Here is a 20,771-nt window from a genome sequence, read left to right on the forward strand (position 1 = left end):
AACCTGATAAGGTTCTAACTCCATAGGCTCAGTTCCCTCAGAGGGCAGAACTTCTTCCTGGGAAGAGAGGTTCTCTTTTTCTTGTTGTGTGGAAGCTGGTTCCCCAGTCTTCTTTCCTTTTCTCTTGGAGGGTGGGGCCCTTTTTCCAGGCTCCAACACAATTTTTTCACCCTGAGCCTTGCACTGTGCCCTTGTCTTGACACACACCAGTTCAGGGATGCCCAGCATGGCTGCATGGGTTTTGAGTTCTACCTCAGCCCATGCTGAGGACTCCAGGTCATTTCCAAGCAAACAGTCTACAGGGATATTTGAGGAGACCACTACCTGTTTCAGGCCATTGACCCCTCCCCACTCTGAAGTTACCATAGCCATGGGATGCACTTTAGTCTGATTGTCAGCGTTGGTGACTGGATAAGTTTGTCCAGCCAGGTATTGACCAGGGGAAACCAGTTTATATGTCACCATGGTGACACTGGCACCTGTATCCCTCAGGCCTTCTACACTTTGCCCATTAATTAAGAGTTGCTGCCTGTATTTTTGCATATTAGGGGGCCAGGCAGCCAGTGTGGCTAAATCCACCCCACCCTCAGAGACTAATGTAGCTTCAGTGTGAACCCTGATTTGCTCTGGGCACACTGTTGATCCCACTTGGAGACTGGCCATTCCAGTGTTAGCTGGAGTAGAGTTAGAAGTGGAACCTTTCTTGGGACAGGCCTTGTCTCCAGTTTGGTATCCAGGCTGATTACAGCTACGACACCAGGCCTTTTTGGGATCAAAGTTTTTACCCTTGTACCCAAAATTGGATTGTGAAGAGTCTCTGGGCCCACCCTCCTGAGCAGGTTTTTGGGGCCCTGTAGAAGACTTTACTATTTTCCCCTTTGGATGTCTCAACACTCTTCCCCTGGGGAGGCTTTGTGACCCCTTTCTTTTGGTCATCCCCTGTGGAAGTCTTGGGCACCCTACTCTTGACCCAATGGTCCGCCTTCTTTCCCAATTCTTGGGGAGAAATTGGTCCTAGGTCTACCAGATGCTGATGCAGTTTATCATTGAAACAATTACTTAACAGATGTTCTTTCACAAATAAATTGTACAGCCCATCATAATCATTTACACCACTGCCTTGAATCCAACCATCCAGTGTTTTCACTGAGTAGTCCACAAAATCAACCCAGGCCTGGCTCGAGGATTTTTGAGCCCCCCTGAACCTAATTCTATACTCCTCAGTGGAGAATCCAAAGCCCTCAATCAGGGTAGCCTTCGTGAGGTCATAGGATTCTGCATCTTTTCCAGAGAGTGTGAGGAGTCTATCCCTACACTTTCCAGTGAAAATGTCCCAAAGGAGAGCACCCCAGTGAGATCGGTTTACTTTTCTGGTTGCACAAGCCCTCTCAAAAGCTGTGAACCATTTGGTGATGTCATCACCATCTTCATATTTAGTTACAATCCCTTTAGGGATTTTCAACATGTCAGGAGAATCTCTGACCCTATTTATGTTGCTGCCACCATGGATGGGACCAAAACCCATCTCTTGTCTTTCCCTTTCTATGGCTAGGAGCGGTCTCTCTAAAGCCGATATTTTGACCATCCTGGCTAACAGTAGGTCATCTTCACTGAGGCTGTCCTCAGTGATTCCAGAGTTGCTGGACCCTCCTGTGAGAGAACCAGTATCTCTGACTATCACATTTGGGACCAGGGCTTGAGGAGCCCTGGTCTCCCTAACTAGGACTGGAGGTGGGACTTCCTCCACATCACTAGTTTCCTCCTCTGTGAGGTCATCCTCAGAGGGGTTGTTCTTGGCAAACTCTGCCAAAAGCTCCTGGAGCTGTAATTTGGTAGGGTTTGAACCAGTTCTAATCTTTTTTTATTTTGCAGAGAGACCTTAACTCTTTCATCCTAAGATTCAGGTAAGGGGTGATGTCGAGTTCCATCACATTCTCTTCTGCATTAGACATTATGTTTCTAAAAGTTGGAATACTTTTTAAGAATCTAAAACTATTTCAAGAAATTAATTCAAACTTTTAAACTCTAAAAGAAATGCTAACAGGGACTAACACAAGGCCCTAGCAGGACTATTAAAAAATTTAGAAAAATAGCTAAAATTTCAAAAATCAGTTTCTAATGACAATTTTTGGGAATTTAGTCGTGTGATCAGGTATTGGCTAAGTAGTCCAGCAAATGCAAAGTCTTGTGCCCCACCGCTGATCCACCAATGTAGGAAGTTGGCTCTGTATGCACTATTTCAAAGTAAGGAATAGTATGCACAGAGTCCAAGGGTTCCCCTTAGATGTAAGATAGTGGCAAAACTAGATAATTCTAATGCTCTATTTTGTGGTAGTGTGGTCGAGCAGTAGGCTTATCAGAGGGTAGTGTTAAGCATTTGTTGTACACATACAGGCAATAAATGAGGAACACACGCTCAGAGACAATTCCAGGCCAATAGGTTTTTGTATAGAAAAATATATTTTCTTAGTTTATTTTAAGAACCACAGGTTCAAGATTTACAAGTAATACTTCAAATGAAAGGTATCTCATGTAGGAACTTTAGGAACTTTGAATTAGCAAAATAGCATATACAGTTTTCACATAAATGACATATAGCTATTTTAAAACTAGACACAGTGCAATTTTCAACAGTTCCTGGGGGAGGTAAGTGTTTGTTAGTTTTTGCAGGTAAGTAAACCACCTACGGGGTTCAAGTTTGGGTCCAAGGTAGCCCACCGTTGGGGGTTCAGAGCAACCCCAAAGTTACCACACCAGCAGCTCAGGGCCGGTCAGGTGTGGAGGTCAAGGTGGTGCCCAAAACGCATAGGCTTCAATGGAGAAGGGGGTGCCCCGGTTCCAGTCTGCCAGCAGGTAAGTACCCGCGTCTTCGGAGGGCAGACCATGGGGGTTTTGTAGGGCCCCGGGGGGGGGGGGGGACACCAGTCAGCACAGAAAGTACACCCTCAGCGGCACGGGGCGGCTGGGTGCAGTGTGCAAACAAGCGTCGGGTTCGCAATAGGATTCAATGGGAGACCAAGGGGTCTCTTCAGCGATGCAGGCGAGGGGGGGGGGGCTCCTCGGGGGTAGCCACCACCTGGGCAAGGGAGAGGGCCACCTGGGGGTCGCTCCTGCACTGGAGGTCGGATTCTTCAGGTCTTGGGGGCTGCGGATGCAGAGTCTTTACCAGGCGTCGGGTCTTTGAAGCAGGCAGTCGTGGTCTGGGGGAGCCTCGGGATTCCCTCTGCAGGCGTCGCTGTGGTGGCTCAGGGGGGGTCAACTCTGGCTACTCACGGTCTCGCAGTCGCCGGGGAGTCCTCCCTGTGGTGTTTGTTCTCCACAGGTCGAGCCGGGGGCGTTGGGTGCAGAGTGCAAAGTCTCACGCTTCCAGCGGGAAACGTGTGTTGTTTCAAAGTTGCTTCTTTGTTGCAAAGTTGCAGTCTTTGGGGAACAGAGCCGCTGTCCTCGGGAGTTCTTGGTCCTTCTAGATGCAGGGTAGTCCTCTGAGGCTTCAGAGGTTGCTGGACCCTGGGAACGCGTCGTTGGAGCAGTGTCTTTAGAAGTGGGGAGACAGGCCGGTAGAGGTGGGACCAAAGCAGTTGGTGTCTCTGTCTTCTCTGCAGGTTTTTCAGTTTAGCAGTCCTCTTCTTCTTAGGTTGCAGGAATCTGAGTTCCTAGGTTCTGGGGAGCCCCTAAATACTGAATTTAGGGGTGTGTTTTAGGTCTGGGGGGGTTAGTAGCCAATGGCTACTAGCCCTGAGGGTGGCTACACCCTCTTTGTGCCTCCTCCCTGAGGGGAGGGGGGCACATTCCTAATCCTATTGGGGGAATCCTCCATCTGCAAGATGGAGGATTTCTAAAAGTCAGTCACCTCAGCTCAGGACACCTTAGGGGCGGTCCTGACAGGCCAGTGACTCCTCCTTGTTTTTCTCATTATCTCCTCCGGCCTTGCCACCAAAAGTGGGGACGTGGCCGGAGGGGGCTGGCAACTCCACTAGCTGGAGTGCCCTGGGGTGCTGTAACAAAGGGGGTGAGCCTTTGAGGCTCACCACCAGGTGTTACAGTTCCTGCAGGGGGAGGTGAGAAGCACCTCCACCCAGTACAGGCTTTGTTACTAGCCACAGAGTGACAAAGGTTCTCTCCCCATGTTGCCAGCAACATGTCTGGTGTGTGGCAGGCTGCTAAAACCAGTCAGCCTACATGGGTAGTCGGTTAAGGTTTCAGGGGGCACCTCTAAGGTGCCCTCTGGGGTGTATGTTACAATAAAATGTACACTGGCATCAGTGTGCATTTATTGTGCTGAGAAGTTTGATACCAAACTTCACAGTTTTCAGTGTAGCCATTATGGTGCTGTGGAGTTTGTGCATGACAGACTCCCAGACCATATACTCTTATGGCTACCCTGCACTTAAAATGTCTGAGGTTTTGCTTAGAAACTGTAGGGGCATAGTGCTCATGCACTTATGCCCTCACCTATGGTATAGTGCACCCTGCCTTAGGGCTGTAAGGCCTGCTAGAGGGGTGACTTACCTATACCTATAGGCAGTGTGAGGCTGGCATGGCACCCTGAGGGGAGTGCCATGTCGACTTCGTCTTTTTATCCCCACTAGCACACACAAGCTGGCAAGCAGTGTGTCTGTGCTGAGTGAGGGGTCCCCAGGGTGGCATAAGACATGCTGCAGCCCTTAGAGACCTTCCCTGGCATCAGGGCCCTTGGTACCAGAGGTACCAGTTACAAGGGACTTACCTGGATGCCAGGGTGTGCCACTTGTGGAAACAAAAGTACAGGTTAGGGAAAGAACACTGGTGCTGGGGCCTGATTAGCAGGCCTCAGCACACTTTCAAATCATAACTTGGCATCAGCAAAGGCAAAAAGTCAGGGGGTAACCATGCCAAGGAGGCATTTCCTTACATTGTCCTATGCGAGGAAGAACAAGTTAAAGTGGTGGACAAGGTCCACAGCAGCACCAGCAATACACCGCCAGCGGCATGGTGCAAAACAGTGTTGGGTGAAAAGAGTCTGCAGGTTCTGACCAGGAAGCCAGTTGGGCTTAAGCAATAGTGGCGCTCAGGCCTCACGATGCTCGGGCTTCTTAGGTCAACAGAATCTGCTTCTCTGGTGCCAGGGTCTCCCCTAGATACTGAATTTAGTGGTGTTCCGGGGAGTGTAGGGTAGTAGCCTATGGGCTACTTACCCTTGGGGTCATTACACCCCCTATATAACCACTGCCTTTGGAAGTGGGCATAACCCTGTCCCAGAGTTCCTAAATCTGCCAATCTGCCAGATTCTGACATGTAGTGTCCACATCAGGCTGCTCAACTTATGGGTAGGACTGACCTGAGGGGTGGACACACCTCCCTGAATATAGATTTTCCCACTTGTCCCGGTGCCAAATGGGCCCTGGAGTGAGGGGGGTGGCATTTCCTTTGTGAGGGAAGCCAGATCCGCATACTAAGGGCTCTGGACCTCTTTGAAGCTTCCTGCCTTGGAATGTAGATTTGCAGGTCATCCTGTTGGGTGGAGGTGTGTAACACCCCTCCCAGAGTAGGTTTTGTGTTTGACTACCTGAGAGCAAACCTCTCACCCAACGTAATCAAACTTGTGTCTGATGGTGGCAGGCTGGCTTAAACTAGTCAGTGAGCCCACCAGAGGCTAGTAGGTTTTCAGGGGCAACCTCTAAGGTGCCCTCTGGGTGCATGTATTGATAAATCCAGCACTGGAATCATTGTGGACTTATCAATACTCGATGTTTGATACCAAACATTCCTATCTTCAGTGAAGCCATCATGTAGCTGGCGGACTCATATTGACCAGTGTCCGTCCAGTACATGTATTTAAGATGGCTTCCCTGTCCTCTTACTATGTCTATGACAAAGACTTAGGAGGGGCATATCTGCTCCTGCAGATACGTTCTCGTGTGTAATATAATGCACCCTGCCTTAGGGCTGTCAGCCCTGCTGTAGAGGTGACTTACTTACATTGCATGGAGTGTTAATGGACAGGGCACACAGGGATGTGTGACATGTTGTGTTTTCCCTTTTATATGCACCAAGATACGCAGCCTGCAATGGCAGCCTGGCATGTGCATGTTGAGGGGTCCTTTAGGGTGGCACACTTTGTGCTGCAGCCCTTAGGGACCCTCTTTAGCACCTTAGGCCCTGGGTACTATTTGCTATGGACTTACAGAGGGTGCGGCCGGAATCCATGTCAAAAAGAGACACTTTCCTTTGCAGGTGATCACAACTGGATCAGAATTCAAAATCAACTTGACTTTCAGTCGGCATTCACAAAGCTGCTTGAAGCCATCTTCTATAGAACTTCTGTCCATGCAGAAATCTGATGCAATATATGAGAGACAGTTAGCAACATTTGAGCCTTCTGCGTGTAAACTTAAACATGGGAGAGCTTATCTTAAACACTAATGTGTCCTGAGTATAAAATAACTCTCCATCTCACTAACAGCAAATACACATAAACACCTGCAGCCACCTGGCCAAAGCAAATTTTATTCATGGTTCAATGGTGCAGGATTGGGCTTTGTGTTACGGCAGGTGCTTGTACGACGATGTTGTCATCAGTAGCACATATTGTGTGGTTTTTTCCTGCCAAATAGCTACATACTAAAAGATTTTTAATGCTAGAATGAAATATTTGCATACACTCACCAAGATGGTGCCTAGGATCAGTATAGAAGTGGAAACACCTCACTCAACTTCTGAGAGATTTTCCCTGGCAAAATGACAACCATTGGTAGTGAAGAAACCGCTGTGGTTTTCTTTTTAAAAAGAGAAAAACAGGCATTGATGTGCTAATACTTAAAGAGTTAATTTATATTATGTGTTTTTATATTATGTGATGTACCTAGTTGACCCTTCCCTGACATACCTTGTACTGGAGAATGTTTTGGAGACATGTTGAAATGTCTGTAAAAAGCTTTGTGAGAGTCTAATACCAGTGCTGCAAAGGAACACAAATTCTAAATAATGTATCTACGTATAGATATGAAGTTGACCATGGAAGACAGATGTAGTCCCTTTCTGTTGGAATTCACAAAGTACTATTAAGCAAGGAGCAGATACATTCCATTGAAGAAAAAAATGACCCACTTTGTTTTTAAAGCCAATTGGTCAGCCTAATGGCAGTCAGTACACTCAGGGATCAGTTATCCGCTTGTCAGTGTGAATAGTGGGGTGTCTAGGCAAGAGTAGGTGAGAAAAGCAGATTAGAACAATGCTAGTGTCAAGAAAAGTAGCACATCTAGCAGTTGAGATGTCTGTTGTCACTGGCACTTACTGTATAGCTCTAGTACTGCCTTCTGGTCCAGGCATGTGAAGGAGGTGTACGGAAAACGGAGGGGTACTGAAAACATGAAAATGGTTTACTGCCCTAAGGGGCCTCGGACCACTGTTGGCAAACAAAAACTAAAAGGAAAGAAGAAGTGGAAAATAGGGAAATGGGTGATGTGGAAACTGAACAATTGAGCACATTGTCATGTTGGTTTTGTCTGTAGGTCTACTTGTATGTTAAGGATGCTTCAAATTAATGTCGATCTCAAAGTAACAGAAAGAGAAATCAGGAGGGAAGGATACTGGATGGATAAAGTCAAAACAAAAGTTTTTGGCTTAAAGAATAGGCGTGAGCTCTTAGACTGTGTTCCCCTGCCATCTTTCTTTCTGACTGTCAGCATTTTTCAGCCATTTCACTTACACACAATCTTCTTTCTTTCCACCCAAATTAAAATAATTTCTGTGCATGGTAAGTGCCTGAGCATGACTATTATGTTAGAGTGACAGTGGGGTCATTGGTAAATGCTTCTAGTGCAGTAAAAGCTAAGAGTTCTAGGGAGTCATAATATTTTGTGGTTTGTGGGAGCATACCCCTCAGGTGTCTGAAAAACAGGGTGCCCTCCTGCAGGGTCATGCTAACTAAAGTCACTTACTTCCTCAGCCATCCTCAAGTTCTGTGCCCTGCTTGGCTATCTGAGACCTCTGCATGTGAGAGCTTTTGTCACAGAGGTATAATTTCCATAGGTTTATCAGCTGGACATACAAGATTGACAAATCTTGCATTTATGGAGAGTCAAGGTGATGCAATGTTGTACCAGTAGAGATGTAGACAGGATTTTCAACTGGTACATTGAAAGTAGACAATATTAGTAGCTAGGCCTCCACTGTGATCTGTGTATTAAATGATTCTTCTATTGTTCTTTGTATCCTCTCCTTCATAAGGATTCGAGATGTTCGCCTCTTTATTGCTGATGCCCGTCCAGCCATGGCAGCTACCGGCTTTGTCTTGATGACCACCTTCCCCAACAAGGAGTTGTCTGATGAGGACCTGACCCTGAAGGAGGCAAGTCTTCTCAACGCAGTGATCGTCCAGCGACTGGTGTAACTGGCTCGGACTCTTCCCATGTCTCTGCTTGCTGTAATACCCATGCACCTCAGGCTTGTGGGGACCCTACCTTTTACCACTTCTCATTTTCTCGTCATCCTTGGCTCTTCACAGATGAATGGACTTTTATTCTCGCCTCAGTTGCTGCTCACAAGATTTTTGATTGTCAGACGTAAAAAGAATAAGCCTACAGACCCCAGCACAATTGTATTGCCCTGATATCATCATCCTGCAGCAGTTCGGGGAAGTGGTCATACTGGCTACGATTGTCCTGACAAGTTGTTCCTCTGACTGGGAAAGCCCAACTCCTTTTCAGCCTGTTCTTCATAAGAGCCTTGTGCTTCATTGTTCATTTCCTTCATGCTTATTAAATGCTGGTCATAAGGTGAATAGGCGCAGCTGCTGTGTAGATGCCTCGGGGTAGTGAAGAAGCTATCTTCATTCATGTCCTACCTCGGGCAGAAATAAATTCTAGATTCACAAGAACTGCTGCACACCCGAACTTACATTTCATGGGACGGTTATGTTGCACTTGACAACAATTTGGACTTAGTTGCACTGCCTGGAGTGGGCAAATGCTTAATTAAAGTGGAGGGTGGTTGTTGCATGATTGCTTTAAAGGTCAAGAAGGAGTAATGGATATGTGGTGTGCATCAGTGTGTGACGAAGCAGCTAATGGACTCAGGCATTGGGGTTTAGCATCAATTAATCTCAAGTCAAATTGACATTGGCCATATAGACCTGCTTCAGTTCCGCCCCCACTTCTTTAAACCCATAATGGTGGCCAGATCCGAGCCTCTGAGGACTCTTAAGGATCACACAGTAGCTATTTATATTTTCAAGAGGCACCACTGGCTCTCTTGACGGTTTCCCTGCAGAAGTACTGCCTTAGTGTATAATTCCAGAGGTCTGGGGTTTTATACCCGATGGATGTGCCTTAAGGGCCATCAGTCCTATCATTTTGGATATTATTTTGTAGCTTTATTTTTATTGAAATGACCACCGTTTTTTTGCATCCCTGTTACTGCCTTTTCACACTAAGGGCAATTTTTGAAGGGTGCCTCCCCAGTGGGTGACCATGTTCATTGTGCAGTTTGGTTATAGGTCTATCTATTATCCCAGAACTGATGGATTCCTTATTAATTTGAAGTGTTGATCCTAGGATTATCAGAAACATCGCAAGTTGAAATCTTGTAGATTTTATTTTGCTGGATTTAACCAGTTCCCCCGACTCGGTTCCCTCTCCTAGTTTATCATTCTTGGGTTATAAGAGTTTTGATTGTTACAGTAATACCCAAGAGGTCTTGGTGCTTGCTGTGATTTGGTCAGGGTTCTTTACACCTTTGAAAGTGATATGCATTAAGATTCCTAACCTCTTGGATACCAAAATTCAGAAGTAAAGTTGGGATTTCTTAACATCTTTGTGGTGCTGTTTGATTTCTAAGAAATTATACTGTCACCTGAAGGGTATGCTTGTAGGCTTCTTTACTTCTTCACCTCTGTGCGGTATTAGCAGTGTTGCGCGTGAGTATGCATATGATAGGCAGCGGGTATCATTAGTGTTTTCTTTGTGGGAGTCATCACTAGTGCGTGCTGTGGAGAAGGCATTAGTAGCATCCTGCATGTTCACTTCCACCGCTCTGTAGCAGATGGAGTACCTTGATATTATGTCCACGACTTTTACTAGTTTTCAGGAACTACTCCACATGGTACTTATGTGCTGGTTTTCAGGAATGGACAGAGGCTTACGGCCACGAACAGATTGTATAAGGAGTTGAGGCAATGCGAGCGGTCTCTCACACACACTAATGAGTTTTAGCTACACGAGCAAGCAAGCTGTATGATCTGACTTTGATACCGGGGAAGACATGAGGATCCTTGATTAAATGGGAACAGTATGCATGAGTCCCATGTTTGAATGTTTTTTTTGTTATGGCAAAACAATTCAAAGATGATGAGTGCGCATGCCTATGTCGCAATCTCGGATTTGTTTTCCATAAAGCATAAAAAAGCAATTTGAAAATTGCTCCCATAGCACCTACATGCATGCACTTTCACTGGGCTATATTTGAATAATTTAAGTACGAAAGTAAAACAGAAATTTCCAAGATAGCCTACTCTTTGTGCATGCATGAGGGGTTCTCTTGGATTAGTTGACATACTTTATTGTTGGTTTACTGTTCCAATATGGCTGCCTTGGAACAGTTTTTTGAGGGGAAAAAAAGTATGCTGTTTACATCAAGACAAGTCAGCAGTTTTTTAAGGCAGGGAGGTGCTGGATACGTGCAAAAAGGTGTATTTTTATATATATATATATATATATATATATATATATATATATATATATATATATATATATATATGAATTCTTTGTGAATGGCTGTATATGCACAACCAAATGCTTTCACTCACACAAAGTGGAGTCCGTTATTGAAGTGAGCTAATGCATTGCCCGATGCTGTGATGGACCGAGCAAAGAGTGACTGACAATTTAACTGACGAATCCATGTAGACTGCTGACCAAAAACCAGTCTGCCTATCTTTACTAACTATCCTATCTATTTTATCTGTGTCTGAATACTTCTAACAGATATTTTATTTTGCCTTGTGAGCCTTCCCAGGTGCCAGACTAGATCCAGTAAACTCTTGCATGCTGTCAGGAGGTGCCATCAGTCTCTGTCACGACTCATTACGTCTCAGGACATAACGACACAGTAGTATGCAGGCCTCACACCACACGCTGACTTCAATTTCTTTTTTCTTTCCCACTCCTGGAGCCTCATCGCTATAGCTCCGTTTCCACTGATTTTGGTTTTCACTATTTGACAATGTGCAGAAGTGTTCCCCTGAAAATAAAATGCGACCCAAGCTGTGCTGGATGTATTTCAAAACAGATGTTGGTCATGGGCCTGCCCCATGCTTTGGACCAAGCATGACTAGGTCTTGTGACAAATACTTCCCGATACATCCAGAGGTCATTGTAGAGTACAAATTTAAACACTACGTTGCCAAGTACAAGAAACTGGGTCAGTTCCTCTCTCAGTTCTGGGGTTGCTGCCAGTCCTGTTCTCCATCTTCAGGAAAGTTCAAACTATAGTCCAAGGACAAGTAAAAGAGAAAGCACAAGAAAAGATGCAAGCATAGCTTTTGTTGTCCAGGTTCTCCCACTCCAGGTAGATTTCTCATAATTGACATTCAAGGAGCTTCAGTCCAGCTTCAAACATCATCTGTGATCAGATGAAGCATCTGCAGCCAGTGTACCCAAAGTTCCTTGGCCAGAATTGATTCTGCATCAAATCGCAGCTTTTATAGAGGCCAATTCTTTGATGGATCTGGATCCCTCTGGCACATGCCCCTCCACCTTAAATGTTTCAGGGCCTCCTGTCACACTTTAGGTGATGGGATCTCCATGGTGCAGAAGACTGACCACGTCCCCTTCCACACTAAGTCGGCTCACTTGAACTTCAGTGCCAGTGAGCAACTCAACTCCATAGTCGTAGGCTTTGTTGTTTCTTCCTTCATCTGTGCCACCCTTACCGTCCAGTACCACTGAATCAGGAGCCAACTTGTGCCTCATTGCACCATCAACAAAGCCCAACCTCAAGTTGAAGAAGGCTGTCCTTCAGTCCCCTTGCCTTGGTGGTATTATGGATGGAGGCTCTTTTTATCTCAAACTGTGATGCTGTTTAAGGCCTTAAATATGTTACGCATATTGAAGACACTTAGGAAGAAGCAGATCACTTTTTCCTTCCTCATCACACTGATGCTTGCTTATATCTTGATTTTCAAAAGGCTAGTGGTTTGGATTCCTCACCAGAAACTTGAATGGATTTGCTTTTAGGGTCCCCAACCAAAATGAAGTCCTTTTGTGCTGGTGGTTTGTAGGGCTGCAGATGCATGAGACTTGCAGCTGTCCAAAGTAGAGACTATTGCTAACTTCCTAACTCTAATTTTGCAGCCTGGGCCTTCTTCAACTTCAACAATCTTGCTGCTTTTAATTAATTCTTCACTGAGTATATCGTGACAGCTTTTTCTAACCCTGCTTGATACCACCAATGAGCTGCTGTGTTGCATGACACAGACCTGCACAGGTGATCTGACACTCCTGACCAGCATCCTTCACCTGAAAGCCTTACAGTTTAGGCTTCCACAAGCAGAGTTATCCGAAACTCACCTCCTGCAGCCCCATCAGACAGAGAATCAAGTAGAATAGATGCTATAGTCATGAAGGTCTTCATCGAACAACCTAGCGCTTCACTCTTTAAATGCGTTTTATGTCTGGGGCTGCTACACTAGTGCACTTACAAACATAGTTTGTGAAGTTTCACCTGTGTTGCCTAAAGACTTAAGACGTTCCTTCTAGCAGACAGTGCAAGTTGACCAAGACACTGCAAAATGTTTTATGGTCTTCCCTGGATACCATGGATTCCTTTGCTTATGCTGTAGATTTCAATCTGGTCCACAGGTGCCACTCTTGGGTGCTTTCCTCCAGGGAAGTCCAAGCCACATATATGGACCTGTCCTTTAATGCCCCAGTCTGTTTGGCAAGAAACTGTATGCATCTCTTGAACACTGTAAGGACAGCAGGGCTGTGGCTCATTCCATGAAGTAACATTCTCCTGCTCGCCAGTACCATTAGACTTCAGAGCATACTTGAAGGGGCCTTGTCTATAGCCAGATATGTGAGGGACTGGTGTGCCCGTAGGCAAAGCAGCCAATTAAAGCCTTTTTTGTGACTCTAGGGGCAGGGAGGGAAATAATGTAGAGGCCAAGGTCCCCTGCAGCAGCTGCAGTCCTCTGCCAACACCATCACCAAACCACTTCACGTCTAACAACCACTTGGAGACAGTATGCGACTGGGTCAAGCCTCCCCTCAACCCAATGGTGCTCTATTTCATCAGTCAGTGGGTACTTCAAATTGTGTAACATGGTCATACTTTTCCCTTTCTTGACACCCCTTCACATTCCTCAAGTTTCTCCTCAACAAGGAGGTGATCAAAATCATACCTAAGATAAGAGGGTAGCGACTTACTACTCCATATACTTTTTGGTTCCTTATGAGGACAGCGGCCTGAGACCAATTTTAGATCTGAGGATGATTAACACATTCCTCAAAACAGGAGAATTTCAGATTGATAACAGCAGCTGAGGTTCTGCTGGCATCAGACCCCAAAGGCTGGATGATGTCTCTGGGCTTGTAAGATGTGTATTTACATGTGCAAATCTTGATCTCCCAAAGGATGTATCTTCGCTTTATAGTGAGGGTCACTCTCCTGCTGGATAGTGGCCCTTTTGATCTTTCTGAAAGTCTGGTCTGTGATCATGACCAGTTTTTGCAGGTCCTGGGTAACCTGTATTCTTTAACAGCCAGTTGTCAAGGTACAAGTCTTGGCTCGCTTTGGCTGGTTTTGGAGTGCATACAAACAAAGGTATCATTGATGCCTACCCTGGATTTTTCCAGCAACAAGCGCAAGTCCCATTTCATCCCACCTGGGAGGCTATCCTTTATTGGGGTTGTTCTGGAAATAGTCGCTCTGAAGACTTTTCCACCACCACACAACCCGGGTCATTTTAGATTTAATAGGTTTGTCCTCCTTGAGATCTCCTGCATTTACTCTAGTGTTTGTATAGGGAATAGGATGGATTAATTGAAGTGAATTAGTAAAAGGAAGAGTGGAGATGCTATTGGTAGTCGTGCGCCTGTTGCATGAATTCAGCCACATTTTTCATTGAAAAGGCATTTTTTGATTAGCATATAATATTCTCCACATAGACAGATCTACACCAGATTTGGCACTTGTTTGGCATATGAAGCTAAAGTTCGGCCTGCAGATTTTTTGGGATGTCCCTTCCAGAATTAAATAAAAACAAAAAAGTTAAAGGGGAGCTGGTAAGTTTATAAAAATAAAATAAAAAAGTAGTACATTTTTGGCTCCAAGGACATTTTGTGTACCGCTACAGCAGAAATCAGCTGATAACTAACCCCAAACCTGGCAGAACGTTACCTAGAAAGCATGCTTTTTGTGGTTTGGTGTAATTCCATTAATAAGTTCTTTAGATATTAGCGTTTGAAGAAGGTGCTGAGTGGCTTATAAATGTTGACACGTGTGTATACATTGTAATTGAATCACAGTTGAATTTTTGGAGGAGTGTGATTTGCTAAATAGGATAACAAAATGTATTCCGCCACATAGAACATCACATTAAAATCGAGAATTTTAGTATTGTGGTGGAAAAAGTCCACACCTAAGGGGGGGGAGGCACTAAGAGGATTGCCTGATCTGGGGAGTGGTAGGGGGGCACTTGGAAGTATAGAAAATAGAAGTAATAAAACCAGACTGTAATAACTGTGCTTTGGTAAAATCATGATTGGGTGTTCCATTTTGTACTTGTAAAAGGGGGCCATTTCATAAAAATAAATTCATGCTGTAATGAAAAACCAAAGTAAAAATCGAGTGCTCGGCTTGGGTGAAGAACCTGGTAAGGTGAACAAGTATGTGATAGCACTGCCTTCTGCAGGCGGGCACTGAGGCCAACCCCCATAGCACCTGGTTGGATGCCTTGCACACTCCAAAAATGGGTAAATGGCAGGTGAAATTTGAGTATTGTAAAATAAATTCAGGAATTCAATTTGAAAGATAGTTATAGGTTAGTTATGTTTCAGCAAACACAAAACTCACTCCTTTGCCAATCTTTCGCTATCAATTCACAGAAGGGGTATGAGTTATGGGGAACATTGCATACCATGACAGGCTAACTTTAGACGCTTTTAAGGGTCGAGCGCACAAAGTGCTCTGTCCCTGTTATCTCTATGGGCTTGTAACCAAGCCCATCACTTTGGTTGGTTTGTGGGCTTGCCTTTTAAAATGTGCTTGATTTGATTAGTGAAAGGCATGCATACGTCATGCCTTTTCCGGTGTTTAGCCCTCCTCGAGCGCACCAACCTGCTACTGAAAACATATGAGGCTCAATGTTTTCGGTATGGTTTCTGGACTACTTTTCCTCTTTGTTTCGTGGGTAGCGTGATCACGCTGGGCAGTAATCAAGCGCTTTGCATGACATCAGTCCTCTTACATAGATAATTGCACATTTGCTGATACATTTCACTGCAAGCAAACTTATGTTTCCTTTGTGTGTTTGCTCGTGGCCGTCGGCTCACTTATGTGAAACTGTTTATCTTTTCATTTTCAGTTTGTGGCAAAAAAAGTCTGGTTAGGTGTTTACAGCGCTAATAGCTCTAACTCAAGCAAACGTGAGGCCCATTGCATTGCAAATGCTTTTTCAGTGTTGTTTTCTCCTACCCGTAGATAACCTATTACTGTTTTCTTTATTGAATAAATATGTTTCATGTACATTTCTATGAAGAAAAACATAAGCTGCAGAGCTGTCTCAATAGCCAAATTTAAAAGGACTGCCTCTGAAACTGATAGTTGGCCAAAACCCAGTGGCCATTAAAAAGGAGGACTCCTGATTATTGGCAGAAAGTTGGAACCACGCAATCATTAAAACTGAGGACTTATTGGTTGAAACAGGTAAGAACTCTAAGATCACCAAGCTTTGTGGGTCCTGATTCTTAATGGATTTCACTGAGACCAAATTGCACTGATAGCACAAACACATGCAATGGATGCCCTACTTCGTTGGTTGGCCTTCCGGCATTAACATGAGCTGCGCGATTTACATTGTTTGAAATTACTGACCTGTTTCATGTATGAGAGAGAAAACAGGGAATCCAAAGTAAAGTCATTTGGCCCATCAATCAGGATGTGCAATTTACATTTGCAGAGTTTGTTTTTCACACCTATTTAACATTCGCAATGCAAAACATTTTTGTATTGGGCACAGGAAACTGAAGGAACGGGCAGTGCAGTGTCTGAAATCAGTAAATTATCTTGTTTTGGACAGGGAAATGCACCATCTTACATTAGTATGTAATTAGTGGCGTTTTGTTAATTGTCGGTGCTGAGTGTAGACTACCAGCAACCTCTGAGATGTCCATTATTTCACATCTGCCAACATGTAGGAACATTAACTTTGAGATTTGGAGAGGTACGGGCGAGGTGGAATTAATTTCATTTTTAACTTGCAGTTTTAAGCAGCAGGAGCTAAAGTGTGTGTGTGTATATATATATATACAGGGAGTGCAGAATTATTAGGCAAGTTGTATTTTTGAGGATTAATTTTATTATTGAACAACAACCATGTTCTCAATGAACCCAAAAAACTCATTAATATCAAAGCTGAATATTTTTGGAAGTAGTTTTTAGTTTGTTTTTAGTTTTAGCTATGTTAGGGGGATATCTGTGTGTGCAGGTGACTATTACAGTGCATAATTATTAGGCAACTTAACAAAAAAAAATATATACCCATTTCAATTATTTATTATTAGCAGTGAAACCAATATTAACATCTCAACATTCACAAATATACATTTCTGACATTCAAAAACAAAACAAAAACAAATCAGTGCCCAATATAGCCACCTTTCTTTGCAAGGACACTCAAAAGCTTGCCATCCATGGATTCTGTCAGTGTTTTGATCTGTTCACCATCAACATTGCGTGCAGCAGCAACCACAGCCTCCCAGACACTGTTCAGAGAGGTGTACTGTTTTCCCTCCTTGTAAATCTCACATTTGATGATGGACCACAGGTTCTCAATGGGGTTCAGATCAGGTGAACAAGGAGGCCATGTCATTAGATTTCCTTCTTTTATACCCTTTCTTGCCAGCCACGCTGTGGAGTACTTGGACGCGTGTGATGGAGCATTGTCCTGCATGAAAATCATGTTTTTCTTGAAGGATGCAGACTTCTTCCTGTACCACTGCTTGAAGAAGGTGTCTTCCAGGAACTGGCAGTAGGACTGGGAGTTGAGCTTGACCCCATCCTCAACCCGAAAAGGCCCCACAAGCTCATCTTTGATGATACCAGCCCAAACCAGTACTCCACCTCCACCTTGCAGGCGTCTGAGTCGGACTGGAGCTCTCTGCCCTTTACCAATCCAGCCACGGGCCCATCCATCTGGCCCATCAAGACTCACTCTCATTTCATCAGTCCATAAAACCTTAGAAAAATCAGTCTTGAGATATTTCTTGGCCCAGTCTTGACGTTTCAGCTTGTGTGTCTTGTTCAGTGGTGGTCGTCTTTCAGCCTTTCTTACCTTGGCCATGTCTCTGAGTATTGCACACCTTGTGCTTTTGGGCACTCCAGTGATGTTGCAGCTCTGAAATATGGCCAAACTGGTGGCAAGTGGCATCGTGGCAGCTGCACGCTTGACTTTTCTCAGTTCATGGGCAGTTATTTTGCGCCTTGGTTTTTCCACACGCTTCTTGCGACCCTGTTGACTATTTTGAATGAAACGCTTGATTGTTCGATGATCACGCTTCAGAAGCTTTGCAATTTTAAGAGTGCTGCATCCCTCTGCAAGATATCTCACTATTTTTGATTTTTCTGAGCCTGTCAAGTCCTTCTTTTGACCCATTTTGCCAAAGGAAAGGAAGTTGCCTACTAATTATGCACACCTGATATAGGGTGTTGATGTCATTAGACCACACCCCTTCTCATTACAGATCTGCACATCACCTAATATGCTTAATTGGTAGTAGGCTTTTGAGCCTATACAGCTTGGAGTAAGACAACATGCATAAAGAGGATGATGTGGTCAAAATACTCATTTGCCTAATAATTCTGCACTCCCTGTATATATATATATATATATATATATATATATATATATATATATATATATATATATGTTCGATGGCATGTGTAGCTGCAGCTACACATGCTGTGCACATCCCGCCATCTGGTGTTGGGCTCGGAGTGTTACAAGTTGTTTTTCTTCGAAGAAGTCTTTTCGAGTCACGAGACCGAGGGACTCCTCCCATTTCGACTCCATTGCGCATGGGTGTCGACTCCATCTTAGATTGTTTTTTTTCCGCCATCGGGTTCGGACGTGTTCCTTTTCGCTCCGTGTTTCGGGTCGGAAAGTTAGTTAGAATCTCGGAAAAAACTTCGGTATTGTTTGCGTTCGGTATCGGGTTAGTTACAACAGATCAACACCGAATTTTGAAGAGCTCCGGTGGCCCTTCGGGGTTTTTTTCGATTCCCCGTCGGGGCCTGGTCGGCCCGGCCACGTGTGACTTCAAGGCTGATGGAACGGACCCCATTCTGCTTCTGTCCAAAATGCCATAACCAGTATCCGTTTATGGATCAGCATCTGGTCTGTAACTTGTGCTTGTCTCCAGAGCACAAGGAAGATACTTGTGAAGCCTGTCTAGCGTTTCGGTCGAGGAAGACATTAAGAGACCGAAGAGCCAGAAGACAGCAGATGGCGTCGACGCCGACAGGACAAGAGCGTTTCGAGGAGGAAGAAGAAGCTTTCTCCATCCACGAGTCGGACTCGGAAGAGTTCGAGGCCGAAGAAATGCCGAAAACCGTGAGTAAGACGTCGAAACATAAGACTCACAAGAAGACCACAAAAGCCCAGGGGACGCCACCGCCAACAGGCCATGGCTTAACCCAAAAAATAGGTGACCGATCCAAGGCACCGAAAAAGGGCATGCTTGTGTCGAAGTCATCCGACTCCGGTCGAGATACCGCCACACAGCAATCTCGGACCCGAGACATCGGCTCCGAGAAATTTCGGCACCGGGACAGCGGCACCGAAGAAGTTCGGCACCGAGACACCACCACGCCGAAAGTAAAAAAGGTTTCTTCGGAGCCTAAAAAGACATCCGAAAAAGTTTCGGTTCTGAAACATCCATCCTCGGAGCCGAAAACAGGTTCCTATACAGAGGAACAAGGATTGTCCTCCCAAATGCAAATGCATAAATTCAGAGAGGAACTTGAAGCAGTAGAGCCAGACTATACTCAAAGAAGGCTCCACATTCAAGAAGACACAGGGAAGATAACCACTTTTCCCCCAATTAAAATAAAAAGAAGACTTGCCTTTCAAGAAAAGGACAAGCAGCCACAGGCAAAGGTAGCAAGAAAAACAACTCCACCACCGTCTCCACCACCATCAATGCACACATCACCAGTAACAACTCCTCCACTGATGCACTCCCCGACTCATACTACAATGAGTCAAGATGATCCCGATGCATGGGACCTTTACGATGCTCCAGTATCGGACAACAGCCCAGACTCGTACCCTGCGTGGCCATCACCACCTGAGGACAGTATATCTTATACACAGGTGGTCGCAAGGGCAGCTGCTTTCCATAACGTCACCTTGCATTCCGAACCAATTGAGGATGATTTTTTGTTTAACACGCTATCCTCCACTCATAGCCAATACCAAAGCTTACCTATGCTCCCGGGAATGCTAAAACATTCAAAACAAATCTTTCAGGATCCTGTTAAAGGCCGAGCCATAACTCCAAGGGTGGAGAAAAAGTACAAGCCACCGCCAACAGATCCAGTTTATATTACAACACAGTTAACACCAGACTCAGTAGTTGTCGGGGCAGCTCGTAAGAGAGCGAACTCTCATACCTCGGGGGACGCACCACCTCCAGACAAGGAGAGTCGCAAATTTGATGCTGCGGGCAAAAGGGTTGCAGCACAAGCAGCAAACCAATGGTGCATTGCCAATTCACAAGCACTTTTGGCAAGATACGATAGAGCTCACTGGGATGAGATGCAACATTTCATAGAACACTTACCCAAAGAGTTCCAGAAAAGAGCACAACAAGTGGTGGAAGAAGGAAAAAGTATCTCTAATAATCAGATACGGTCTTCAATCGATGCAGCAGATACGGCTGCAAGGACAGTAAATACTGCAATAACAATAAGAAGGCACGCATGGCTGCGTACGTCAGGATTCAAGCCGGAACTTCAACAAGCCGTGCTAAATATGCCATTTAATGAACAGCAGTTGTTTGGGCCGGAAGTCGACACTGCTATTGATAAACTCAAGAAAGACACTGATACAGCCAAAGCCATGGGCGCACTCTACTCCCCGCAGAGCAGAGGCACATTTCGCAAAACACCTTTTAGGGGAGGGTTTCGAGGGCAACCTACAGAAACCACATCATAAACAAGGCCCACTTACCAAAGCCAATATCAGCTGGGAGGTTTTCGGGGGCAATATAGAGGGGGACAATTCCAGAAAAATAGAGGAAAGTTCCAAAGCCCCAAAACTCCTCAAAATAAGCAGTGACTTACAAGTCACACATCCCCATCACATAACACCTGTGGGGGGGAGACTAAGCCAATTTTACAAACATTGGGAGGAGATAACAACAGATACTTGGGTACTGGCAATTATCCAGCATGGTTATTGCATAGAATTTCTCAAATTCCCTCCAAAAGTCCCACCGAAAACACACAATATGTCAAAACAACATATAGATCTTCTAGGATTAGAAGTTCAAGCATTGCTACAAAAAGAAGCA

At 44.9% G+C, this 20,771-nt stretch overlaps 1 protein-coding gene across 1 annotated transcript in view; it reads left to right on the forward strand.

The window, feature by feature from the left end:
- Positions 1-9,787, forward strand: part of NSFL1C (NSFL1 cofactor) — a 66,630-nt gene extending 56,843 nt beyond the window's left edge. Inside the window, exon 9 of the mRNA XM_069243296.1 lies at positions 8,209-9,787. Within this exon, the coding sequence (XP_069099397.1) occupies positions 8,209-8,371 (163 nt within the window). The 3' untranslated portion in view covers positions 8,372-9,787. The remainder of the gene's footprint in view (positions 1-8,208) is intronic.
- Positions 9,788-20,771: the final 10,984 nt, after the last annotated feature.

The sequence above is a fragment of the Pleurodeles waltl genome, chromosome 7, assembly GCF_031143425.1.
Source record: "Pleurodeles waltl isolate 20211129_DDA chromosome 7, aPleWal1.hap1.20221129, whole genome shotgun sequence".
NCBI classification, from domain to species: domain Eukaryota; kingdom Metazoa; phylum Chordata; class Amphibia; order Caudata; family Salamandridae; genus Pleurodeles; species Pleurodeles waltl.